Source organism: Dasypus novemcinctus, chromosome 10, assembly GCF_030445035.2.
Source record: "Dasypus novemcinctus isolate mDasNov1 chromosome 10, mDasNov1.1.hap2, whole genome shotgun sequence".
In the NCBI taxonomy this organism is placed as follows: Eukaryota; Metazoa; Chordata; class Mammalia; order Cingulata; family Dasypodidae; genus Dasypus; species Dasypus novemcinctus.
In genome coordinates this window covers 112,015,825-112,043,368 of record NC_080682.1, presented here as the reverse complement: position 1 = coordinate 112,043,368, position 27,544 = coordinate 112,015,825, and the positions used below count along the sequence as shown (strand labels likewise).

At 45.0% G+C, this 27,544-nt stretch overlaps 1 protein-coding gene across 8 annotated transcripts in view; it reads left to right on the top strand.

Annotated features, from left to right (window-relative positions):
- The window catches only part of TENM4 (teneurin transmembrane protein 4), an 801,291-nt gene that overhangs the window by 678,941 nt on the left and 94,806 nt on the right, over positions 1–27,544 (top strand). For all 8 annotated transcript variants that reach the window (XM_058306052.2, XM_058306055.2, XM_058306053.2 and 5 more), the window contains one exon: positions 25,853–26,069. In XM_058306052.2, coding sequence (XP_058162035.1) covers positions 25,853–26,069 — 217 coding nt within the window. The remainder of the gene's footprint in view (positions 1–25,852; positions 26,070–27,544) is intronic.

Below are 27,544 nucleotides of genomic sequence, written 5' to 3'. Positions count from 1 at the left end.
GTGCTCTCACCATTTCCTTTCATCTCCAAAGATTTACAAACAACTTTTTAACCAGTTCTGCACAGATTAACCATTGGCTTTCCATCTCTACCCTCATTCTATTTTCTGGTGACCTATATTCTAATTATTAATTCCAGAGTTTATATAATATATTTAGTCCATAGTAGCGCAATTAGACGTATTTGTCCTTTTATGTCTGCCTTGCGTCACTCAAAATAAGGTCCTCCAGGTTTCATCCATGTTGTCATATGCTTCACAACTTCCTTTCTTCTTACTGCTGCATAATATTCCATCCTGTGCATATGCCACAATTCGTTTATCCATTCATACTGATGGACACCTGGGCTGTTTCCAACTTTGGCAATCATGAGTAATGCTGCTATGAACACTGGTGTGCAGATGTCTATTCGTGTCACTGCCTTCAGTTCTTCTGGGTATATACCCAGTAATGGTATTGCCAGGACCCATGGCAAGTCTATATTCAACTGCCAAACAGTCCATTCCACATTCCTACCAACGGTGAATAAGTGTTCCTATCTCTCTACATCCTCTCCAATATCTACAGTTTTCCAACTTCTAAATAGTGACCAGTCTAACAGGTTTGAAATTATATCTCATTGTAGTTTTGATTTACTTCTCCGTAATAGCTAGCGATGTCAAACATTTTTTCATGTTTCTTCACCATTTGTATTTCTTCTTTGGGCAGTCTTTTCAAGTCTTTTGCCCATTTTTTTAGTCAGATAGTCTGTCTTTTTATTGTGGAGTTGTATGATCTCTTTATATTTCATGGATATTAAACCCTTACCAATTTGTTATTTCCAAATGTTTTCTCCCATTGAGTCAGCTGCCTTTTCACCCTTTTGACGAAGTCCTTTAAGGTGCAAAAGTGTTTAATTTTGAGGGGTTCCATTTATCTATTTTTTGTTTGTTTGTTCCTTGTCTTCTGGGTATAAGGTTTAAGAAACTACCGCCTACCACAAGGATCTTGAAGATGTTTTCCTACATTTTCTTCTAGGAGTTTTTTGGTTATTGCTTTTATATTTAAGCCTTTGATCCATTTTGAGTTAATTTTTGTATAAGATATTAGATAGAGGTCCTCTCTCTTTCTTTTCGATATGGCTATCCCATTCTCCCAGTACTATTTGTTGATAGACTGTTCTGTCTCAGCGAGGAGGGCTTGACAGCCTTGTCAAAAATCACTTGAGGGAAGCAGACTTGGCCCAATGGATAGGGCGTCCACCTACCACATGGGAGGTCCATTGTTCAAACTCCGGGCCTCCTTGACCCGTGTGGAGCTGGTCCATGCGCAGTGCTGATGCACGCAAGGAGTGCCCTGCCACACAGGGATGTCCCACGCATAGGGGAGCCCCATGCTCAAGGAGTGCGCCCCATAAGGAGAGCCACCCAGCGTGAAAGAAAGTGCAGCCTGCCCAAAAATGGCGCCGCACACACACGGAGAGCTGACACAGCAAGATGATGCAACAAAAACAAAAACAAAAATCACTTGAGTGTAGATGTGAGGGTCTATTTCTGAGTTCTAGATGGGGTTCTATTGATCAATCGGTCTGCCTTTATGCCAGTATCTTGTTGTGTGTTTTTGGTTTTTTTTTTTCCACTGTAACTAAGTAATATGTTGTAAAGTCTTTAAACGAGAGTGCTCCAACTTTGTTCTTCTTTTTAAGACATTTTTGGCTATTCTGGGCCCCTTACCCTTCTAAATAAATTTGATTATTGGCTTTTCGATTTCTGCAAAGAAAGCTGTTGGAATTTTTACTGGGATCACATTGAATCTATAAATCAGTTCGGGTAGAATTGACATCTTTATGTTATTTAGTCTTCCAATCCATGAACATGGAATGTCCTTTCATTTATTTAAGTCATCTTTGGTTTCTTTTAGAAATATTTTGTAGTTTTCTGAATACAGGTTCTTTATGTCCTTGGTTAAGTTTATTCCTAAATATTTGATTGTTTTAGTCACTATTATAAGTGGAATTTTTTTTTCTGATTTCCTCCTCAGATTTCACATCAGTAGTGTGTAGAAACACTATTGATGTTTGTGTATTAATCTTTTATCTTGCCACCTTGCTGAACTCATCTATTAATTCTAGTAACTTTGTTGTGGATTTTTTAGGATTTTCTAGATAATGGGATCATGTCATCAGTGAATAGTGAAAGTTTTACTTCTTCCTTTCCTATTTGGATGCCTTTTATTTCTTTGTCTAGCCTAATTGCTCCAGCCAGAACTTCAAGCACAATATTGAATAATAATGATGCAGTGGGCATCCTTGTTTTGTCCCTCATCTCAGTGGGGAAGCTTTCAGTCTTTCATCGTTGAGTATAATGCTAGCTGTAGATTTTCCATACATGCACTTTACCATATAGAGAAAGCTTCCTTCTATTTCTATCTCTTGGGGTGTTTTTAATCAAGAAAGGATGCTGTATTTTGTCAAGTGCATCAATTTTCTGCATCAATTGAGAGGACCTTGTGATTTTTCTTCTTCAATTTATAATGTGATTTAATACAAATTGATTTTCTTGTGTTGAACCACCCTTGCATACCTGGGATAAAATCCACTTGGTCATGGTGTATAATTCATTTACTGTGCTTTGGATTCAGTTTGCAAATACTTTGTTGAGAATTTTTGTGTCTTTACTCATTAGAGATATTGGTCTGTAATTTTCTTTTTTTGCAGTATCTTTATCTGTATTAGGGTGATGTTTACTTCATAAAATGAGTTTGGTAGAATTCTTTCCTGTTCAATCTTTTGGAAGAGCTTGCGTGAGATTGGTATTAGATGGACTTTGAGTGATTGGTAGAATTCACCTGTGAAGCCATCTGGTCCCGGGCTTTTCCTCTTTGGGAGGTTTCTTTTTTTTTTTTAAGATTTATTTTATTTATTCCTCTCCCCTTCCCCCTGTTGTCTGCTGTGTCCATTTGCTATGTGTTCTTCTGTGTCCACTTGCATTATCCTGCAGCACTGGGAAACTGCATCTCTTTTTTTTTGTATCATCTTGCTGCATCAGCTCTCTGTGTTTGCAGCACCACTCATGGGCGGGCTGTGCTTTTTTCAAGTGGGATGGCTCTTTGGGAGGTTTTTGATGACTATTTCAATCTCTTCACTTGTGATTGGTTTGTTGGGATCTTCTGTTTCTTCTTGGGTCAGTGTAGGTGCTTCATATGTTTCTAGGAATTTGTCTCTCATCTACATTGTCTTAATTTTTTGGCATACAAAAAATTATCCTCTTATGATCTCTTTTATTTCTGTAGGGTCAGTGGTAATGTCTACCCTCTCATTTCTGATTTTATTTGCATCTTCTCTCTTTTTGCTGTGTTATTCTAGCCTAAGGGTTTGTCAATTTTGTTGATCTTCTCAGAGAACCAACCTTTAGTTTTGTTGATTCTCTCTATTGTTTGTTAGCCCTTGATTTCATTTATCTCCGCTTTGATTTTTACTATTTCTTTCCTTCGTCTTTGGGATTAGTTTGCTGCTCTTTTTCTAGTTCCTCCAGGTATGCAGTTAGATCTTCAATTTTAACTCTTTCTTCTTTTTTAATGTAAGCATTGAGGGCTATAATTTTCCCTCTCAGCACTGCCTTTGTGGTGTCCCATAGGGTTTGGTATGTTGTGTTTTCACTTTCATTCGTCTCAAGATAGTTTCTGAATTCTCTTGCAATTTCTTCTTTGACCCACTGATTATTTTAAAGTGTGTAGTTTAATCTGCATATATTTATGAATTTTTCCTTTTTCCATCTGTTATTGCTTTCCAGCTTCATTCCATTATGATCAGAGAAAGTATTTTGTACAATTTCAGTCTTTTTAATTATATTGAGACTTCTCTTGTGATCCAGCATATGGTCTATCTTGGAGAAGGATCTGTGAGCACTTGAAAAGAATGTATATCCTGCTGTCTGGGGGTGCAGTGCTCTATAGATGTCTGTTAGGTCTAGTTTATTTTCATGCTATTCAGGCTCTCTGTTTCTTTATCCTCTGTCCAGATGTTCTATCCAATACTGAGAGTGATGTATTGAAGTCTCTAACTATTGTAGAAACATCTATTTCTCCCTTCAGTCTCACCAGTGTGTGCCTTGTGTAACTTGGGGGCACTTAGGTTAGGTGCATAAATATTTACTATATACTTATTTCTTCTTGGTGAATTGCCCCTTTATTAATATATAATGACCTTCTTCATCCTTTATAGCAGTTTTGCATTTAAAATCTATTTCATCTAATATTAGTATCACTACTCCAGCTCTTTTTTGGTTACTTTTTGCATGGAATACCTTTTCCAACCTTTCTCTTTTAACCTGGTTGTGTTCTTATATCTGAGGTGAATCTCATGTAGACAACATATTGATGCTTCATATTTTTTATCCATTCTGTCATCTATGTCTTTTGATTGAATGGAGTTCAAGCCATTAACATTCAGGATTATTATTGTAAAGGCATTACTTACTTCATCCATTTTGTCCTTTGGCTTTCGGTTGTTATATCATACTATTGTCTGTCTTTTTACCCTTTAATTTACCCTTCCTAATAATCTTCATTTCTATACTCTTCTCTAAATCTCTTGCCAATGTTTTTTCCTTTTAGGCTGCAGCAATCCCTTTAGTATCTCTTATAATTCTCATCTTTTGGTAATATATTCTATCAGCTTTTGTTTGTCTTTGAAGACTTTGAACGTATCCTCATTTTTGTTTTTTTGTTTTTGTTTTGTTTTGTTTTTTAAGATTTTTTTTAATTTCTCTCCTCTTCCTCCCCCTCCCCCACCATCCAGTTGTCTGCTCTCTGTGTCCATTTGCTGTGTGTTTTTCTGTGACTGCTTCTATCCTTATCAGTGGCACTGGGAATCTGTGTTTCTTTTTGTTGTGTCATCTTGTGTCAGCTCTCCATGTGTGCGGTGCCATTCTTGGGCAGGCTGCACTTTCTTTCGCACTGGGCAACTCTCCTTACAGGGTGTACTGCTTGCGTGTGGGGCTCCCCTACACAGGGGACACCCCTGCTTGGCACAGCACTCCTTGTGCACATCAGCGCTGCACATGTGCCAGCTCCACATGGGTCAAGGAGGCCCGGGGTTTGAACTGCGGACCTCCCATATGGTAGGTGGACGTCCTATCTATTGGGTCAAGTCCGCTTCCCTCATCTTCACTTTTCAAAGACAGCTTTTAGCTCACATTTTTTTTCTTCTAGTACCTTAAATACATCAAACCACTTTCTTCTCTCCTCCATGGTTTCTAATGGGAGATTGGCACTTAATCTTATTGAGTTTCCCTTATATGTGATGCTTTGCTTTTTTCTTGCTGCTTTCAGAATCCTCTCTTTATCTCTGATATTTGTCATTCTGAATAGGAGGGGTCTCAGGGTAAGTCTATTCAGATTTATTCTGTTTGGGGTGCATTGTCCTTCTTGGATATTGATATTTATATCTTTCATAAGGATTGGGTTTTTGGTCATTATTTCAAATATTCTTTCTGCCCCTTTTGCATTTTCTTTTCCTTCTGGGACACCGATAATGAGTATATTTGTGTGTTTCACATTGTCATTTATTTCCCTGAGACCCTGTTCCATTTTGTCCATTCTCTTCTCTTGTCTTTTCCAGTTCAGGTGTTCTGTATTTGAAATCACTAATTCTGTTTTGATCAATTCAAATCTGCTCTTACATGCCTCTACTATATATATATATATATATATATATATATATATATATATATATATTTTAAAGATTTATTTATTTATTTCTCTTCTCCCCGCCCCCACTGTCTGCTCTCCATGTCCATTCACTGTGTGTTCTTCTGTGTCCACTTGTATTCTCATCAGGCGGCACTTGGGATCTGTGTCTCTTTTTGTTGTGTCATCTTACTGCATCAGCTCTCCATGTGTGTGATACCACTCCTGGGTACACTGCAGTTTCACATGGGGTGGCTCTCCTTTTGCAGGAGCCACTTTTTGCAGAGGGGTCACCTTTGCATGAGGGCATCCCTGTGCGGGCCAGTACTCCTTGCATGCAGCATCACTGCATGTGGGCCAGCTCACCACACAAGCCAGCAGGCCCTGGGTATTGAACCCTTGGACCTCCTATATGGTAGGCAGGTGCGCTATCTATTCAGCCACATCCAGTTCCCAATGTATATATTTTTAAAGATTTATTTTATTTATTTCTACCCCCACTGCCTCCCTTTTGTTGTTTGGTCTTGCTGTCTGCCCTCTGTGTCTGTTTGTTGTGTGCTTGTCTTTTTTTTTAGGAAGCACTGGGAACCGAACCCAGGACCTCCCATGTGGGAAGAAGGCACCCAGTGGCTTGAGCCACCTCCGCTCCCCCACTTTGTTGTGTCCCTCATTGTGTTTCCTTGTTGTGTCTCTTTGTTGCATCATTTCTCTACATCAGCATGCCACGCCAGCCTATCATGTCAGCTTGCTGTCTTGCTTATCTTCTTTAGGAGGTACCAGGAACCAAACCCAGGACCTCCCATGTGGTAGGTGGACTCCCAACTGCTTGAGCCACAACTGCTTCCCCTATAACGTATTTTTAATCTAATCCATCGTGATTTTCTTTCCCATAGGTCTGTCACTTTTCTTTGAAGGCTTTCACATTGTTCTCTATGCTCAGTGTCTTCTTAATATCCTTTATTTCTTTAGTCGTACTTTCTTTCAATTCTTTAAATTGACTTAGGAGAATTGTGTGTTTGTCATTAATTAATTGTTTTAAATTCTGTATCTCTTCAGGATATTGGATTTGTTCCTTTGGCTGGGCCATCTCTTCCTGGTTTCCTAGTGTGGCTTTTAATATTTCACTGATTCTAGGCATCTGTATATATTAGTGAATTTAATCTGATAGCCAATTTCTCTCTCTTGCCTATTGTTTGTTTTCTTAGTCTTCTTTGATATTTGGTTCAACTTATTCTAAGTCTTTAAAATTGCCCAACTTAGATTATCAAAATCAGGCCATGGACTCACTAATGGGGTACAGATTTTCTCCCAGGGTTTAGAGTACAGATAAGACCAAAAGCAGTTTTTGTCCATGCCATTTCCAGGCCAGTCAGCAGATGGCGCTCACCTTTGAACTGGGATGTTTGATTCTGCATTTTCCTGTGTTTTGGTATGGCCAGAACCAAGTTTCAATGCTGGTTCTGCTGCCCAAACTCACTGAAGAATAGCCCCCTGGCACCCCTCCCTTTTCCTTTGTTATACCTAATGGGGAAGAAGACGTCTGTGCCCCTCTCAGTCAGCTGCAGTGAGCCAGGGGTTTTACCCTAGCTTAATATTATGGGGCTGGTCACTGCAGAGGTTTGGTAACTCACATTTGTTGTTTTGAGTTCTTTGTCACCCTCGTGGGAGTTGTGAAGCACTGTCCTGGTCTGATGACCGCTAAAGCAGGTTCCTTGGACAGCTTTTGGCTCTTTCTCTGTTGTTTTTGTGAGAGATTTGAGCCCTGCCTGCCTAATCTGACACTATCTTCCCCGAGTTTGTTGAGCATCTTTTAATGTGCTTATTGTCCATTTGTATATCATCTTTAGAGAAATATCTATTCAAGTCCTTTGCCCATTTTTAACTTGGGTTTCTGTCATTTCCTTGTTAAGTTATAGCAGTTCTTTATAAATTCTGGATAGTAAACCCTTATCAGATATATGATTTTTAGTAATTTCTTCCATTCTCTAGATCATCTTTTCATTTTCGTGGTAATGTCCTTTGATGCATGAAATTTTTATTTTGTTAAAGTTCAGTTTATCAATTTTTTTTATTTTGTTGCTCATGCTTTTTGTGTTATATCCAAGAAATCATTGTCAAATCCAAGGTCATGAAGGTTTTCCCCTGTGTTTTCTTCTAGGGATATTATGGTTTTTGTTCTTATGTTTAGGCCCTTGATCCATTTTGAGTTAATTTTTGCATGTCATATGAGGTAGGGGTCCAATTTAATTCTGTTGCATGTAGATGGGCAGTTTTCCCAGGACTATTTTTAGAGAAGCTATTCTTTCTCTATTTAATTTACTTGGCATCCTTGTTGAAAATCAGTTGGCCATGGATATGTGAGCTCACTTACAGATTCTTGATTCGATTCCATTGATCTATATGATGTATATCGACCCTTTACTTTTTCCTCTTTTTCAAGATTGTTCTGGCTGTTTGGGATCCCTTGTGGTTCCAGATGAATTTGAGGGTCAGCTTTTCCACTTCTGAACAAACAAACAAAAAAGCCTGCTTTTATAGGGATTGCATTGAATCCATATATTGCTTTGGGTAGTAGTGACATCTTAACAATATTAAGTCTTGCAATCCATGAACACAGGATATCTTGCCATTTCTGTAGTTCTTTAATCTCTTTCAGCAATGTTTTATTGTTTTCAGTGTGTAAGTCTTTCATGTCCTTGGTTAAATTTATTCCTAGATATTTTATTGTTTTAGATGCTATTGTTAATGCATTTGTTTTCTTAATTTCTGTTTCAGATTTTTCATTGCTACTATATTGAAACACAGCTGATTTTTGCATGTTAATCTTTTTGTTAAAAACAGTTTTATTCCTATACCATGCAATCTATTCAAAGTGTGCAATCAAGGACTCTCGGTATAGTCACAGAGTCGTGCATTCATCACCACAGACAATTTGAGAACATTCTTATTGCTCCAAAAAGAAAAATCTCATACCCCTTGTACTCACCTGTTAATGACACTTAGCATTGGAATGGTACCTTTGTTACAATTGATGAAAAAATATTACAATCCGTGTTAATCTTGTACCCCATGACTTTGCTGAATTCATTTATTCCTCTAATTGTTTTTTTGTGGACTTTCTCTATAAGGATCATGTTATATGCAAATAGAGATAGTTTTATTCCTTCCTTGAAGTGAGCTTTTATGTACTTTATTTATGAAAGCAACACAATAGCCCTGCAACATGAGTTCATTCACTCACTTGACAAACATTAACTGTCTTCTCAGCACTGGTTCTTGTCCTGGGTACTGGAGCTTCAGAGACAAATAAAACACCATTCCTGCCATTGGGAAGTTCACAAGCTAGAGTGAGAGAGAATCAAATAAGTCTGTAATTGCAAGCACAGTGCTACTACTGCTAGCATAAGGGAGCATCTGCTCATTCAGCTGATATCACCAAATGCCTAGATAGCCTAGGGGAACTCTGATATGGTTGCTGTCCTTGTGGGGCTTCCAGTCTAGCCAGCAACACATTCCATGGGTCACTGTGACTGAAAAAACCAGTTGGGGAGGCCAGACTGTTAAGAGTCCTTGGCCTTGTATTTCCATCTATGAAATGAGGAAACTTCTCACCTCCAGGGCCTGCTCAGCTTAGTGGGCTCTCCACCCATTGGGAGAGCCAAGGGGAAGGTGCAGAAGGTTCCTGCTTTTCAGTGTGTCACAGATGAAGCACCCTTATGGGATAGACTCTCCCCAAGTGCCAGAGGGGGCAAGGCGTATCCTCATTGGCCTCTTGATCACTCTGGGCCTTGCTGAAAGGAAAGCAGCTTTAGTGGAGGAAGGAGGGAAGGTATGCAGGACAGAACAAGAGTGACCCATATTTGGCACTGAGCTTCTTTCAGTTCAGCCAAGCGCATATTTGTTGGGCTCCTGCTGTGGGCAAGGCACCATGCTCCCTTTTGAGGGGCTATAAAGCCCAATGAGCATAGACCAGTCTCTTTCAGGAAGAGAAGTAAATCACGGTGAAGGAAAATATCGTTAGATTCTCTCTGAATGATTTTTCTTGGGTGATATGATTCAGGACTTGAAGAAGGAACTAGCAGACTTTAATGTCAAGTAACAGGAAAGCAGACTTGGCCCAGTGGATAGGGCGTCCATCTACTATACAGGAGGTCCGCGGTTCAAACCCGGGGCCTCCTTGACCCGTGTGGAGCTGGCCATGCGCAGTGCTGATGCACGCAAGGAGTGCCATGCCACGCAGGGGTGTCCCCCACGTAGGGGAGCCCCACGTGCAAGGAGTGCGCCCCGTAAGGAGAGCCGCCCAGCGTGAAAGAAAGTGCAGCCTGCCTAGGAATGGTGCCGCACACACAGAGAGCTGACATAGCATGATGACACACACAAAAAAAGCCACAGATTCCCATGCCGCTGACAACAACAGAAGCGGACAAAAAGAACACACAGCAAATGGACACAGAGAACAGACAACTGGAGTGGCAGGCGGGGTGAGGAGAGATAAATAAAATCTTTTAAAAAAAAACGTCGAGTAACAGGACTTGTATGGACTTCAGAGAGCATCAACTCTCCCTCCCTTTTTATTTTCTCCTGCATGTTACAGACAAGGAAACTAAAGCCCAAAGAGAGGATGTGATGTACCCAACGTCACACCAAAAGTTGTTAACAAAACCTGGACTAGGCGGCGAAATTGACCCAGTGGTTAGGGCGTCCATCTACCACATGGGAGGTCCGCGGTTCAAACCCCGGGCCTCCTTGACCCGTGTGCAGCTGGCATGCACAGTGCCGATGTGCGCAAGGAGTGCCCTGCCACGCAGGGGTGTCCCCCGCGTAGGGGAGTCCCACGCGCAAGGAGTACACCCTGTAAGGAGAGCCGCCTAGCGCGAAAGAAAGTGCAGCCTGCCCAAGAGTGGTGCCACACACACGGAGAGCTGACACAGCAAGATGACGCAACAAGAAGAAACACAGATTCCTGTGCCACTGACAACAACAGAAGCAGACAAAGAAACAAGACGCAGCAAATGGTCACAGAGAACTGACAACCGGGGGCGGGTAGGGGGAGGGGAGAGAAATAAATAAATAAATCTTAAAAAAAAAAAAAAAAAAAAACCTGGACTAGGACTCAAAGCTCTTGAGCCATCTCCACATGGTCTTGTGACCTGAGCGCACTTCCACCTTCTCTAATGATTTATCCCCCTCCTAGAAAGGTAAGGCGAGTATTAACTCAGATTTAAATAGGCTGCTCAGTATCAGGAAGACTATCAGAGATGAGGATGATAACTTTATAGTTTGCAAAACACTTACGCCTCTACCCAACAACCCTGGGAGGTAGCTGGTATGCTTACTCCCTTACTGGCTCCTCACAGTGAGGAAACTGAGGCTTGGAGAGCTGAATTATCTTGTCCAGGTCACACCACTGGGAGGTGGCAGAAACCGCTGAGGTCCGTCAAGTCTCCACATCACAGCTTTTCATGTTCCTTAGACATCAGAAGCCTGGCTCCGTCCTCAAGAACCATGCCCCTCAAGCTATCTGAGAACACCCAGTTTCTCTTCTTTCCCAATTTGCTAGGTCTAAAGCAACCTTTCACAAATTAAACTTGAATTTCAAGCTTCATTAAGAATGCCATTGCGATGTTTTAAAACATGAGACAAAAAACAGTTATACAATATGGCTGAGCTGGGAGTATTTCGTGCGTTTGTTTTTGTTTTCATTTATGGTCGTTCTCTAGATTCAGAAACAGAAAACAGATCCTGAATGTGACTTGGTGACTCCCAGCCTCCTGGTGCCTCTGTCAGGGCCGCCCAGTCAATCCTGTGTGCCTCCAGCTTTCATCCAGGGCACTGGGCGGTGAGAGGGGCCCCTGGCGCACAGGGGCCCTGACTCGCCCACTCAGTGTGAATCCCTCCGCGTGTTGCCCGATTCATGGCGAGCCCTTTATGAAGGACTGACCCATGCATCGTGGTCCACAGGGGCGTGTGACCTGAGAGCACTTCCACCTTCTTTAATGAGTTATCCCACTCCTAGAGAGGAAATGCAAGTACAAGCTCAGGTTTAAACAGGCTGCTGCAGTATTACACAGACTATCAGAGAATGATAATGATAACCCCAGCCTTCGATGGGGATGTTCATTTCATCCCCACCTCAAATTGATGAATTTATGACCCAAAGATGTTAAGGGACTGTAAAAGGAGGCTAGTGATGTCTCCCTTGCAGGTGACATTGCAGCCCATATATTTAAAGTGTCTGAGGAAGTGGACTTGGCGCAGTGGTTAGGGTGTCCGTCTACCACGTGGGAGGTCCGCGGTTCAAACCCTGGGCCTCCTTGACCCGTGTGGAGCTGGCCCATGCACAGTGCTGATGTGTGCAAGGAGTGCCCTGCCACGCAGGGGCGTCCCCCACGTAGGGGAGCCCCATGCGCAAGGACTACGTCCGTGGAGCCCCATGCGCAAGGACTGCGCCCCGTAAGGAGAGCCACCCAGCGCAAAAGAAAGCACAGCCTGCCCAGGAATGGCGCCACCCACATGGAGAGCTGACACAACAAGATGACGCAACAAAAAGAAACACAGATTCCCGTGCCGCTGACAACAACAGAAGTGGACAAGAAGAACACACAGCAAACAGACACAGAGAACAGACAACTGGGGTGGGGGTGGGGGGGGAAAGGAGAGAGAAATAAAACAATAAAAAAATATTAAAAATAAAAGTGCCTGAGAGGCCACATAGCACAGGACCTTTACCCAGATTGTCTGACTACAGGACCTTGAGTCCTTTCTCACCTTCTCTAAGCCTTAGTCCGTCACCTGCACACTAACAGTGCTCTCTCTGCCACTCTTTTCCACCTGCAATAATAGAGGCATGATGTTATTATAAAATAAATATTCCCATATAAAGTTATTTTTAAATATTGGAAGCATGCTTTCTATATAATTTTATATTCTTTTTTCACTTGAGGTTTAATGTATTTCTTTACACAATAATGTTTTGACCTTTTCAGTTTTCTTTATTAAAATTTTTATTCGAAACTTTTGCTCATTGCTAGAAAGAAAAAATTCCAAATGTATATAAAGGAAAATAATAGCCATGTTTTATAGAGCATTCTATAGTGCCAGGCACTGTGCTAGACATTCTGTATTCATGATCTCCAGCAGATTTGCAAGGCAGACATTTACATGAAGGGAAACTGAGGCTCAGTGAGCTGAAGCGACATGCCCAAAGTCACACATTTGTCTGGTGATAGAGCTAGATTAGAAAGGAACCAGTGCTTAGAAAGAAGAAGCCACAATCAAAAGTCCACTGGAATTTGAGTAACCAACCCCTTTTGAGAAAGGATCTTTAAGCAGCTTCAAGGTATGATTTTTTTTTAATGTGTTCTTTGCCTCATAGAAAAAAAATCATGCCTGCAATACAGATAATTGATGATGCAACCTGAAAGGAGAAATTTCAGGAAAACTGAGAACAAAGCTCTCTGTCCTCCCTTCTCCCTGTTTCCCATTGCTGAAAGAGAGTTCACATAAAGTCATAGAGTTTAGTCACCCTTTCAGATTATCTCTAAACCAAGCTGACGTGATAAGAGACAAGAGAGAAATTGACCTTTAAAAATCTTGTGTTCCAAGGGGCCGATAAAGATTTTGCAAGCCTTAGGAAAGAAGGCACAGAATTTGTTATAGCAAATGACAAAAACTTCTCCCAGATGTGTGCCAAGGGGAGGCACGTTCCACGCTCCTAGCCAGGGCCTCCCTGGACACTGCTCACAGCCACTTCTGTGGACAGACTGCGGACAGTGGCAAGCCGAGGTTGGCCGGTGGGCTGTCGAGCCAGGGCCAGAGTTACGCCAGCAGAGAGTCCGCTGGGCTTGTTACACACTGCCCAGGGAACTGTCAACGGAAGGAAGCTTGCAAACGACTACACTACCTAAAGTTTACTAGTCCACCGATTTCCCTAACCTGCCCCATTCCACATCCCTGCTATCCTTTTGGTTTTTTGCTGTCCGTCCTAGTCTCAGTTTCTTCCAGAAAATTCCCATCCCAGTCCCCAGCCTGAGTTGGGCTCCCACTTTTGGACTTCCCTTTGCGCCCTTCTTTCCCAGCACTTTCTTGTCTGTCTGACCCACTACCCCAAGTCCTTTGGAGGCAGTGACTCTGTTTTACCCAGTGCCTAGCACAGGGCCTGCCTGTTACATAAGAGGTGTTGAGTGCCGATAACAGTCTTTGTCCCCTCTGCCTCCTTCCTAAGGAGAGGAACGAGCTCCTCCTGCAGGGAATGGCTTAAGTCATACCCTCTGGATCCTCAAACTGACCGAGCTGTTTGTTTGCGGATCCTCATAAAGTCATTCATTCATTCGTTCAACAAATATCATGCTCACGCTGTGCCAGGCACAGTGCTTTCCATTTGGGGCACAGAAATAAGCAAGTTAGCTCCTGCCCTCTGTGGAGAGAGAATAGAGCTGGAATAATGCCTAGCAGTGGATCTGGAGAAAGATAAGGGATCAAATTCCCAACTCTGCCCCCTTATTTTGGCACTATGACCTTCTATAAATCACTTATCCTGAGCCCCGATTTCCTCATTTGAGAGATGAGAGAGATAACTGAACCACCACCTCTAATAAGACTTTCTTTTTTTAAAAAGATTTATTTATTTATTTCTCTCCCCTTCCCTCCCCCCACCCCCAGTTGTCTGTTCTCTGTGTCTATTTGCTGCATGTTCTTCTTTGTCTGCTTCTGTTGTTGTCAGCGACACAGGAATCTGTGTTTCTTTTTGTTGCGTCATCTTGTTGTGTCAGCTCTCCGTGTGATGCGGCACCATTCCTGGGCAGGCTGTGCTTTCTTTCACGCTGGGTGGCTCTCCTTATGGGGCACACTCCTTGCACGTGGGACTCCCCTACACAGGGACACTCCTGCATGGCAGGGCACTCCTTGCGTGCATCAGCACTGCGCATGGGCCAGCTCCACACGGGTCAAGGAGGCCCGGGGTTTGAACCGCGGACCTCCCATGTGGTAGACGGACACCCTAACCACTGGGCCAAGTTCACTTCCCTCTAATAAGACTCTTGGGCACATCCTTTGTATTTTATACTTGTTACTTTCCATGGAGAATTTTGAATATACACAAAAGCAGATAAGATGGTAAAATAAACCCCTATGTGTCCTGTCGCTGTTCCCCTGTGGCCGTTAGCTATACGGCTGGCCTGGCCGTTAGCTAGACGGCTTTCGCCTCGGTGAGGTGAACTTCTCGAATGGGTTGTGAGTGACGACGGGGCCCCGGTATCACACAGCCAGGTTAAACACACCGTAACCACCCCGGAGATGCAGGCTCGTGGCGCAGGTCTGGTTTATTGGGGAAGTGGTACAGCTTATGTAGGCAGGGGTGGGGGCATGAGGTGACGTGTCAATTATAGACAGGCTAAGGGGATCGGGATAATATGAAGCAGCTGCTTGATGGGATGAGGTAGTTTTGAAGTTGGCGCGCGTGGGCTTCTCTGGCGGGAAACTGGCTAGGAAGAAGGGAGGTGCCTTTTGTGATAGCCATCGTGTATGCTTAGCGGCCATTTCGTCTACATGTTGTTTGCCAGCAAGCTCACCAACAGTGTCCATCAGCCAGCACTAACTGCCATCAATCCCTGGTCATCCCTACTCATTTATGCCCTTCCCTTATTGTTGTGAAACTAATCACAGGTATCATATGATTTCGTCCATAAAGATTTAAGTATGCAACTTGAAAAAATAAGGACTCTTTTTTTTTTGTAGCCTCACAGCAATGTCACTGTCAAACCTAAAAGAATTAAGAATCATTCGTTAATAGCATCAGCCAACTAGTCAGTGTTTAAATTTCCAAATTATTGCATAAATAGCATCATTACTTTTATAGTTTTTTGTTTGTTTGAGTTAGGATCCAAAGTCACACTGCAGTTGGTCATTATATCTAGTAAGTCTCTCTTGTTGCGACAATAGGCTTCCCTTCCGTCTCTTTCCCACCTGCAGTTGATCTGCTGAAGATGCAGGGATCTTCCATCCAGTTGAGTGTCCACAGCCTACGTCTTGCCCATCACATTTCCATGGTGGCATTTATCATGTTCCTGTGCCCTCTGTGTTTCCTGAAATTGATGGTTGTGTTTGGAGACTTGAGCACATTCAGGTTCTGTTTTATTGGTGAAACTGCTTCAGAGGTGGTTCCTTCACGAAGATACAGTTTGGTTGTCTCTTTCCTTTACTCTTACTGTGGGAAAAGCACAGGCTTTCAGATACTTCACTTTGCAGCCAGGAGGACTTAAGTGAGTACCTTAAGCTCTTTCAGACTCAGTTTCTTCCATTCGAAAAATAGGAGTGATGCATATGTACCCTTGAAGGATTGCGGGAACGTGCTTTGTCAATTGCTAAGGACCCACGTGTCTTGTGGCATTATTAGAAGACAATGAGATATCCGATGTCTGTCTTTCTCTTGTTCTGTTACTTTGCAGAAATTTAGTAAAAGAAAAAAAATTACAGTAAAGAGGTATTTTCTATGGTGTTCTTCCTGCTGTAAAAACGAATCCATGGTGTACCCCACCTAAAGGCATGAGACCGACCTGCATTTAAAAGGGATCAGAGGCATTGGAGGATGGCATTGGAAGGAAGCTCCCAATATATGTGGTTCCACATTCATTCGTTTGTGTCTGAGCACCCTCCGTGTGTTCCAGGCGCCTGTCTAGAGACTGGAGGTATAGTGATGCAAATGGCACTCACGAGCCCTGCTCTAATAGAGTTTCCATTCTAGTGAGGGGAGAGACCATCACAAATGAGAATATGCTGTAGAATTGCAACTATTATGCATGGAAGTCAAGATCAAACCAGAACTTCTTTAGGTCAGATGGTCAAGGAAGACCTCTCTGAAGAGGTGACTTTTGAGCCAAGACCTAGCTGTGGAGAAGGATCTACATATAGATCAGGGAAGGAAGAGCATTCCAAGCAGAGGAAACAACTAGGGCAGAGCCTCTAAGGGAAGAGGGAGCCTTTGTGTTCAAGGAAAGGAAGGAAGACCTGGATGACTGGCATGGAGGGAGGGAAGTCTTCTTGGGAACCTTTGCCCCGCTCAGCTCTGTGGAGCTTCTTACCAGCAAACTGAGGAACTCAGAGAAAACTCAGGCCAGGGGGAAGGGGCACCATCTCTTTCTTCAAATATCTGAACACTTAAGACTTTTTACATATGCTTCCAAAGGTGAAACTTGGGATCAGTCATGGGCTTTTAAACTCTTCCTTCTGGGCCAGACTTGTGTTGTTCTGGAGATACAGCTGTGAACACACCAGATGTGAGCGCCCCCTGAAGAGTCTCACAATTAATGGAAGAATCAGAAAAGAAGCACTTAATTACCACAAGGTGTGATGAGTGAAAATGCAGGGAGCACTGGCGGGTGGGGGTGGAGTGTCATATCTAAGCAAAGACCTGTGGATGTGGACCATTAGCTAGACAAGAAGGGAGAAGGCCTGCTGTGTCACGTGTGAAGGCCCCTGAGGCTGGAGAGAGCACAGAGCACTTAAGGAACCAAGGGAGGTTCACAATGAGAAGCAAGGTAGTGTGCCAGGGAAGAGCTCTTCAACTCCGGAATCAGCCCTGGGTGCAGATTCCAGGCTCTGCCATTTACATGCTGTGTGATCTTGGGCAAGCTATTTAACGTCTCTGAACATCAGTTTCTCCAGCTGTATAACAGGTGTTACCTCCCTCAAAGGGTTTTGTAGTGGATTGGATGAGATCACGTATGCATTAGCTCCTAACACTGTGCAAACATTAGCAATGAAGGAACAGTGGTGGTTATTGAGGAGGCAGATGGGGAAGTAGAGGTAGGAGAATGGGCAGAGGTCAGGACAGAGTGGTGGTCAGGGGCCTTGCACGCCTCAGTGAGGAGCAGCGGGGACTATGACAGGGTTTAAGTAGGACGGGGGTCTTGCATGCCACAATGAGGAGCAGCGGGGACTATGACAGGGTTTAAGTAGGACGGGGACCTGGCACAGTTCAGGTTTTGAAAGACCACTGTGGCCTCATGTGGAGAATGGACTGGAGGGAGTGAGACGGGAGGCAGGGAGGCCAGGTGTGGCTGCTGCCGTCGCCTGGGTGAGAGCTGGGCGAAGGACAAGGATTGGGGAGAGTAGAAGGAAGAATTTTGTGGCAGAGCCGTGCAAGATGTAAATGGTGACCTAGAGAAGTACTAAGCTCCCTGTCACTCGAGGGCCACCCTCCTGAGCCCGAGGCTAGCACCGGCCTGCGGGTGCCCAGAGGAGGGCTGGGCACTGCTGGGATCTGCAGCTGCCTCTCTGTGGAAGGGCTCCTCAGAAGAGCGGGGTGTGCCTCCAGCCGTCTTGGGTGGGGGGGGACACTGTGGTCTTGCAGTCAGTGACCAATCCTGGCTGCAAGGCCACATTTCTGATTCACTTTTTTTTTTTTTAAAGAAACAAGTATCTTTTTTTTTTTTTTTAAAGATTTATTTATTTAATTTCCCCCCCTCCCCTGGTTGTCTGTTCTTGGTGTCTATTTGCTGCGTCTTGTTTCTTTGTCCGCTTCTGCGTCTTGTTTCTTTGTCCGCTTCTGTTGTCGTCAGCGGCACGGGAAGTGTGGGTGGCGCCATTCCTGGGCAGGCTGCTCTCTCTTTTCACGCTGGGCAGCTTTCCGGGCGCACTCCTTGCGCGTGGGGCTCCCCCACGCGGGGGACACCCTTGCGTGGCACGGCACTCCTTGCGCGCATCAGCGCTGCGCGTGGGCCAGCTCCACACGGGTCAAGGAGGCCCGGGGTTTGAACCGCGGACCTCCCATATGGTAGACGGATGCCCTAACCACTGGGCCAAAGTCCATTTCCCCTGATTCACATTTTTGAACTGTCTCTTTCCCCTTGTAAAAATAATTTGGACCCTGATGGGAAATCTTTTTTTTTTTTTTGCTGTGACAAATGACATCCATGAAAAAAGAGCTACCTGTTTTTCCAGTGACCAAAGAGCTCATACTCAGAAGGGAGGGAGGCAGTGTCTGTGAATGTCAAGGCAGGCCAGCCTCCGGGGGAGGCCTACAAAGGCCGGGAGGTGGCTCCAGGTGGGCCAGCCTGGGGAGAACGCCTCAACTACCGCCACCCTCCAGGCGGGACGCTGACCTCAGACAGGGAGATGAGTCCCCGAGCCCCACCCCTCACCAGCAGCTGTTCAGATCACATCACTAGTGGAAAGCCGTTCCGCCCAGGACCATGGGTGCTCTGTCAAGGGAGAAAGGCCGAGGGGCTAGGTGATGTCTTGACCCATTTTGGTACCCCATGGGATGGACACCAACATTGCTTTCAATGGACCACTCGTTTACTCTCTACACCCAGGAATCCTTCAGCAATGCTGAGAGGTAGGCAGGGTTTATTATCCCAGTTTTATGAGGTTAAATGGTGTCTCAGACCTATAACGGGCCCACAGCTTCCAGCCTGGATTTTTTTTCTCTCACAGGCCACTTTCCGAGTTCTCCAGGGCACCCCCCTTGAGGTGGGCAGTGAGAAGAAATGCAAGAGGCACGTAGAAGTGTTAGCAGAAGCGGGAGCTCCCGCAGGGCCTGAGCGCAAGCTTCAGGGTCAAGGGTCAAGAGTCCGTGAACCATCTGGAAAGCTTCCTCTAGTGCCCCAGAGAGCAGGGCCTTTCCCCGCTAAGCTCTCCTCTGCTGTCTTTTCTGGCCATCCCTGTCCCTTACCTCTCTCCTCCTCTTTCTTTTCTTTGCCCCCCGACTCTTCACCAGACACATGGCCTCTTCAACATTTTTTTCTGCTCTTTTTCACTTTTACCATGTAAGGGGTAGGGGGCAGAACTGTGAGGTAAAAAGGAAATTTGTGAGGGAAATCTTCTTTCCCAGAAGATAGGGTTTAGGATTTAGGAGCGTTTTATTAAAAATTTGAAGAAAATCAAGGAAAATCCCCCCAACTTTCCTGGTGTATTTTCTGCCTTTAAATGCAAATCGCAAAATACATGCAATATGGACATCTGATGAGCCAACCAATTTGTGTGTAATACACAATTAAGTGAGACGTGAAATGCTTAAAAAATACAAATGCTTCCAAACTAGCCCAGGACAGAAAAGTCTGGAAAATCTATATTGATGTATTTCTCTTCTTCCACAAAATTTACTTTTCTGTCCCCAAAGCATGCTTCTTCCTTTTAATATGTGTCTTCTGAAAGTCATCATCTGGGCCTAAGAAAATTAAATTGTGAAAGATTTTCCTCTCCCACAGAGCAGCCATATGCACTGTTTGAGGCCTTCATTGGAACATATAAAAGGGGTGTTGCATGAAGGTTCGTCTTGTAAATTTTAGCCTTTGGTAGGAATTTTGTAGGCTCTAGTCATTTTAGAAAATGTTATTTAAGTGTGTTTGTCTCTGTTAGTGGAAGCTTTGCCGCATGTGCTACTCAGCAAATATTTGCTGAATGAATGACTAGGAAGCATCTACCCTAGAAAGGTGTAGGGTGGACCGAAGTCTTAACCTGGTATTAAATATTCTAGCCTGCAGAGTACAAAGTGAACAATGTCACAGCCCCAGTGTCTCCATTTCAGAACCTACAAGTCCCCTGAGGTCTCTACTTCCTAACTTATAAATGTGTTGCTGTGGTCATGTTAATCTAAGTAGTCTCCTAAGGACAAACTGCACCCAGAAAGGGCTCCCCTGGAAGGTGTGCATCGGGAGGGGGACTGAGGACAGGGCCAAATGGCAGGTCTGTTCCAGGATACCTGTTCAAGGAGAGCATCTGACCAGGAGCTAATAGTAACTATCATTTACCAAGCACTCACTTAGGTGCTAAGTGCTTCACATCCAGGATCCCATATAATCCTCCCAGTACCTCAATGAGATGACTTGCAAATTCATGTTACAGATGGGAAAACTGAAGCTCAGAGCCCTTGCTGGGACTTCTCTTCCCAGCAAAATGACCAACTAGATAATAACAAAGCAAAGGCCCTCTAGCCACAAGATACAATTTATTTTTTAAACTTCATGCTACATTTGATTAAAAAAAAAAAAAAGGAAAGGAGGGAGGGAGGGATGGAGAAAGGAAGGAAGGAAGGTTTTCATAGTTTTTTCTGTTGCAATAATGAAGGCTTCTCAATGGGAATAGCAAAATATATGAAACATGGACATTTTATAAGCACCAGCTTATACGTACTGTAAAAGTAATTGAGACATGAAGTGGTTGGAAAATGTAAATGTTCCTAAACTAGTCAAAAGCAAAGAATCCAAAAAAATATGTATATTGATGTATTTCTACTCTACATCAAGATAAAAGGGTGTTGGGGAGCCCCAGATTCCAGAAGCAAGAGTGAAGCTGAAACCAGAGCATTTGGCAGCAGAGTGGGGTAGCAGAGCTGAAGCTGCAGCAGCCCTGGTGGAGATGGGGATCATGAGCCTCAGTTAAGGTAGATTCTTCAAATGTAATACACTAGAGTCAGAAAACAAGGCATGCTCAAAGTGGGAGATTGGAACTGAGGCCCTACATAAAGCTGGGACCCTTAAAAACTATAAATCATGTGAGGTGGAAGTAAAAACTGCCTACCATACCAGAGGGATAACCTGCCCTGGTTCTGAGTGTGTGGGGGGGGGGGGGGGGGCGGTGAGGGGGGAGAGGCTGCTATGAGAGATTGAACCTATACCTTAAAAAGTCTTGCAATGGAAATTTAGATGACCTGATTGGTCCTAGAATTCCACGTGAAGAAAACAACTTGAAAGTGGTGGAAAACCACTCCGGAGGGTTAGTTCAACCACCTAGGCTGCATAGGATCCCCAAAGACAAAGGCAAGTGCTCCTAGAGCTAACAACCAGAAGTATAAAATGCACAGGAAATGAACAGCAATAAACTGGAGGATTATACAAGAGGAGTGTCACTCCTAAGAATTTAGCAAGCTGAAAGAAAATAAGTAAGTTTTTAAGTTACTAAAGAGATAAAATACTACATAGAAACTGTAAGTAAGGTCATGATAGTATAGGCAAAGAAACAGGCAGATTTTGAAAAGTTCCAAATAGACTATGCTAAAACATGATAAATTAGCGACCTAAAGAACAAGACAAACAACAGATCAGCCATAGACGAAGGGAAAATAAATGAAATAGAATATAGCTCTGAGGAAATAAATGAGAATGGAACACAGGTAAAAAGAAGGAGATCAAAATAGAGGTTGAGACACAAAGGATAAAAGGAGGATAAGGATATGCACTTACTAGGATTCCCAAAGAAAGACTAGCAGTAATGATAGAGAGGAATATCCAAAGAGCTTTTAACTGAAATTTCCATAACCAGTAAAAGCCATGAATCCTAGTGGAGGGATCCCTGTTGTGGCATATTGTTTACTGTGGAGCAAGCACGCCTACTGGGTACCCTACTTGGAGAGAGATTCTGGGTTCCAAGTTCCTCTCTGGAAAATCATTGCCTTATTGTCACAACATGCCCAAGAGAAGGCTTTGAACTTCACATCTGGCTAAAGAGACAGCTTGGTGAGTAACCATCTTCCTTTTTTCCCCTAATCTGCATATGAAGAAACTGAAGTTTTTTTTTTTTTGTTTTTTTTTTAAAGATTTATTTATTTATTTAATTTCCCCCCCTACCCTGGTTGTCTGTTCTTGGTGTCTATTTGCTGCGGCTTGTTTCTTTGTCCGCTTCTGTTGTCGTCAGCGGCACAGGAAGTGTGGGCGGCGCCATTCCTGGGCAGGCTGCTCTTTCTTTTCACGCTGGGCGGCTCTCCTCACGGGCGCACTCCCTGCGCGTGGGGCTCCCCCACGCGGGGGACACCCTTGCGTGGCACGGCACTCCTTGCGCGCATCAGCGCTGCGCATGGCCAGCTCCACACGGGTCAAGGAGGCCCGGGGCTTGAACCACGGACCTCCCATATGGTAGACGGACGCCCTAACCACTGGGCCAAAGTCCGTTTCCCTGAAGAAACTGAAGTTTAAGGAACTTAAATAACTTGTACCAGGTCGAACGGCTTGCCGGGGTTCTCTCTTAAGCCTTGTGCATCCTGCCCCCTGATCATAGAATGAAAGGATCCCTCGGGCCCTGGCATCCTGTGATTCTGATCCTAGATCAGTGGAGCTGCCCTGACCTATGTCAGTCATTTCTCCATTCAACAAACCTCCACGGAGCACAGTCTCTGTTTGGTCCAGTTCTTGGCCCTGGAATACCGAAATGAACCAGACAGCCCCTGGTCGCCCATAGCTCATTTTCTGGGGAGGAGACAGAGGGAGAATAACAGAATAAGGAGGAGACAAAGGCTCTGATGGAGATTTCCCGGAATGCTGGAAGAGCACGAAAGGGTAATGTTTTTCAGAAGCCCCATAAGTTTATGTTCTCCTAAAAAATAGTTCCTTAATTCTCTCCAATACTTAAGAATCCTTCATACCTCCGAACACAATGAGTTCAAAATCGGGTTCCTTTGCTGAGTGACTGTGGCTATGACCAAGTTACTGTATCACTTTGAGTCTCTGGTTCCCTCTCTCTAAAACGAGGGTGACAACAGTTGAACTTCTCAGGGTCGGGAGGGTTAAATAAGGCATTCCTTGTAGAGCACTTCGCACAACGCCAGGCGCTCTATAAAAGGTAGCTGTGATTTATCATCATCACCAAGTTAATATAAATATTATTAACAATAACAATAATCCCTGGATAACCTTCCCCCAGGACTAGAGACCAGACATCCCTCGTGAACAGGAAGTAGTTTTACCCAGGTGCCACTGAACAGAGTGTTTATAAAGAGGGAAAAAACTGGTTTCCCGAGTCTGCTTCAGTGGTAAACAAGAGCAGGCAAGAGCTAATAAAATTTCAAATTAGCCATGACTTTTCATGGCCCTTCAATTGTGCTAGCTGATTTAATGGTCAACGTCCCTGCTCACTGGGATTGAATAATGGGGCATTTCTGCAGAGTTATGGATGAGGCGGCTGAATCTGTCATGCTAGCATCAATAGCAGAATGCAAATAGCCCTCAGCACGGGCTGTAATTATGTGTTTAAGCAATGTCTGACAGGGGCGGCGTGAGAATATGTGATGGAGCCCGCCGACTGCAGAAGACAGGTGCTTTGCTAGGCAATCAGTGTATCGAGAGCTGGGACAGAAGCCGCGAGTTAGGGCCCAGAACAGTGCTGGGTTTAGGGTGACGTTTCCCCACATCTCAGAATGAATTTGGCAGGTGATCAGGTGAAGAACAAATGGCGCTTCGTTTTGGTGAGCTGCAGTGTAGGTCCTGGAGGCTGAAGGGGAGCTCTAACTTACCTGCCAGGTGCTATACTAGATTTGGGGACGTAATAGTATACTTCTCATGTATTATTTAAATTCTTGTATGACATGGGTTCTTATTATCCAATTTTTAGAGATGTGGGAAACTGAGGTCTGAGAGTTTTAGTAACTTACCCAAATTCCTGCAGTAATAAGTTTCCAAGCCAGGATTGGACCCCAGACATTCTAGCTCCGGAGTTCCCACTCTTTATCACTGCGCTGCCCTCAAGAGGCTACATGCTCTTGGCCACTGAGCAGGAGTGGGAGAAACAGGCAAAGGATAGTGAGTCCTAATTTATTAAGGAAAAGTCGGGGTTTCAGAGAGGTTAAGTAACTTGCCTGAGGCCACACCACTAGTAAGCCCTGGCTTAGTCCGGATCGATACTCTGCTGCCTCTGGGGGTGGGGCTCCGGGTCCAGCCAAGGCACATGCAGTTCCCCAGGGGGTCCCATCTATATCGTCAGCGCCCAGGCCCAGCAGTGGGTGGTGTGTTAATGTTCTGCCCACACTACCCATGAGGCGCCCGGGCCTCAGAGAAATTAAAGTACAAGAACTTGTCCAGACACTCAGTGGTGGCGCTGGGACTTGAACTTCAGTCTTGGAGCCTCCTGATCCTCCTACCATACCACAAGGCAAAATCAGACTCAATGAGGATAGTTTTCTGGCTTTTAAGGACTAGCCTTTGGTTTTATCCCTCCTTTATTTGTTAATTAACCCATTCCATTTTCATTCCTTTATTTAATAATCATGTTTAAAACAGTTGATACATGCCAGGTATTATTCTAAGGGCTGGGGATACAACAGAGATCACCAGAACAGGATCTGTGTCCCCAGGAGAGTGGGGACGTTTGCCCCAGGTCACACAAGGAGCAAGCGGTAGAGCAGAATCGGAACACATGGAGGAACTTGCGTCATTAGACTCTTCTCTGCCTCGGAAGCACACAGACTTTGTTCTTCCAGATTCTTCCTAGCCTTCCTTTGGGCAGTATCCTCTGATCTCTGGGTTTGTTATCCGTTTTAAGCGAATCCATAGGGTACCCGTAAGAGCCTTTGGGGAGAATGATACCAAAAAATCTGAGGCCTTGTGGAATTTTGAATAACTTGCTGATAATAACACAGTGAGAGATCTGAAACCAAACAGCAAATTCAGAAAGCACCAATATCCCTAGAGCACTCTCTTCCAGAAGGCAGAGCCTAATCTACTAAGAGCTGCGGGCTGTGCTGCCGGCCACACCGTTATATGTGCTGCAGCTGGGAGCCCCGCTGAGCTCACCCGGCCTCACCCCCAAAGCCCATCAACCGCCCGGTCTGAGTTTGTACCTCTTCAATGCCTCCCCAAACCACCTACCACTCTCTATCGCCACTTCTACTGCTCTAGTGTAAGCCACCATTGTTTTCCACCCACGCAACCTCAGCACCCCCCAACTGACCCCCAGCTTCCAGATGTGGCTCCCTCAGTCACTCTCCACATTGCGGGAGACGTTCCTTCAACAGTGCAAATCAGATTATGTCAAGTGGCTCCCCATTGTGGAGAGAATGAAATGCAAGCTCAAGACCCAGCGTGGACCTCCCGCAGCCCCCTCATGTGCTGCTCCCTTCCCCTTCCAAACCAGCCTTTGAATTTAGTGACCATATTCGTGAGTCCTTTCACCTCCAGGCCTTCATATACACGATGCCTTCTGTTGTTTTGGGTATATGGGAGTGCACGTGCGTAAGTATGGATACGTGTATGTATCCCGTGATGTGCTGAACGCTTGCTCGTTGGTTCCTCCTCCTCCGCCGATGTGCTGGGGCCAGGTCTGAATCAGCTGGCTCTCATGTGCCCAGCAAAGGCCCTGGCATGTATCAGGCACTTAGGAAGGGTTTTCGAGGAGTGGATAAAGAAATAAAGGAAGGAATTCAGGACCAACGTAGCTGGTTGAATGTGGCAATCTAAACCACATGCTCTGTTATCCCTGCAGATGGCTTGGTGGACTGCATGGACCCCGACTGCTGCCTCCAGCCCCTCTGCCATGCCAACCCGCTGTGCCTGGGCTCCCCAGACCCTCTGGAAATCATCCAGGAGACACAGGCCCCTGTGTCCCAGCAGAACCTCCACTCCTTCTACGACCGCATCAAGTTCCTTGTGGGCAGGGACAGCACACACATCATCCCGGGGGAGAACCCCTTTGACAGAGGGTGAGTCGGTCAGGCCCCAGCTCCAACCACGATGCCCTGAGGGAGAGCTGAACCGCTCGAGGTCCGGGCTTGGGTGGGTGGCAGTGGGAAGAGGCCAGGGAGGGTCTCCATGGCATGTCAGGGGAGGCGGAGAAGCTGCCTCAGGTACCCACGTTTAGAAAACTGCTAACAGAGACATTTGGAATTTTTATGAGCAACGTTTTGCTGCTCCCTCTGGGTGATAGATGGAGGGAGTGAGAAATCAAAGGCCCAAGGGGTATCTTGGATCAATACCCACTTTGCAGTCAGCTCTTACTGATCTTGCGGTCTCCAGAGGAGCTGAAAGAGGTTTTGACCCTGTTCACCCTCAGAACTGAGGTCCCGAAGTGTTTGCTAGGCTAGGGGTGGGGTGCACCTGCCGGTATCCCAGGCCATGCGCCCACACGTGCTTTCTTTTTCCTTTGCCTCAGCCTTCGGATGTCTTTCTTTTTTACCCATGTCTACTCTGTGCCAGGCCCTGCACTGTAATCTCAGAGATGAGCAGAACACAGTCCTTGCCCATTGATCTCTTGCAGTCCCCTGGGGTTGGGGGGTGGGCAAAAAGGGGGACAGTTACTTTACAGAGTGATAGGACAGAAATATGCCTTTGGGGTTCTCCAGCAACACAGAGGAGGTGCTTCTGGATAGGGGCAAGCCGGGGCAGTTGGTGAACTGAGTCCTAAAGATGAGAAGTACTTAGCTAGGCAGGGAAGGGAGAAGTTCCAGGTCGAGGGAATTGCTTGTGCAAAGACCCAGAGGCATGAAAGGACGCAGAAGCCAGCAAGGGAGATCTCTCTGGTTCCCAGATCAGGAGCTGGGAAGTAGGAAGAGGAATCCAAGAAGGAGACATTTATAACAATTGATCTCGAACGTCTTCCCATGTAGTGGTGTCTCATGTCTGCAGAGCTTTCTCTAAAGTTCAGCACAGTTCAGTCCAGCAGTCACAGAGTGTATACTTTCTATGACTTCTATGCCAGAGGGTATGGTGGAACCAAGAAGGTGGAGTCCTGGCCCTGCCCTAAGAGAAGAGCAGAGGGAGCAAGGAGGCCTGGTGGCTGCCTGGACAGGTCTGCTCCAGGGTACCCTGCTGTGCCGGCCTCATCAGTGCCACCTAGGCCAGCAGAGACCCTGTCCCTGAATGTCCTCCCGGTCCCTCGCCGAGCTTGCTGCTTCTGTGCACGGCTGCGTGGGGCCTGCTCAGGCAGCTCAGGCGTGTCGCTCTGGCAGGGCTGGGAGGCCTGGCTGGGGAAAGGGGGCCTCTGGGGGAGGAGTGAGGAGTGCAGGCTTGGAGTCAGGCAGGCTTGGTTCTGGATCCTGGCCCTGCCACTTAGGGGATCATGGCTCTGGGCAAGGGACTTGATCAAACATGTTTTATCAACATCTTTCTGCCCCTGTAACCTGATTCCTGAAGGAAGGGCTGCCCATTACTTGCTATAGTGCTTAGTAATTGTTCAAGA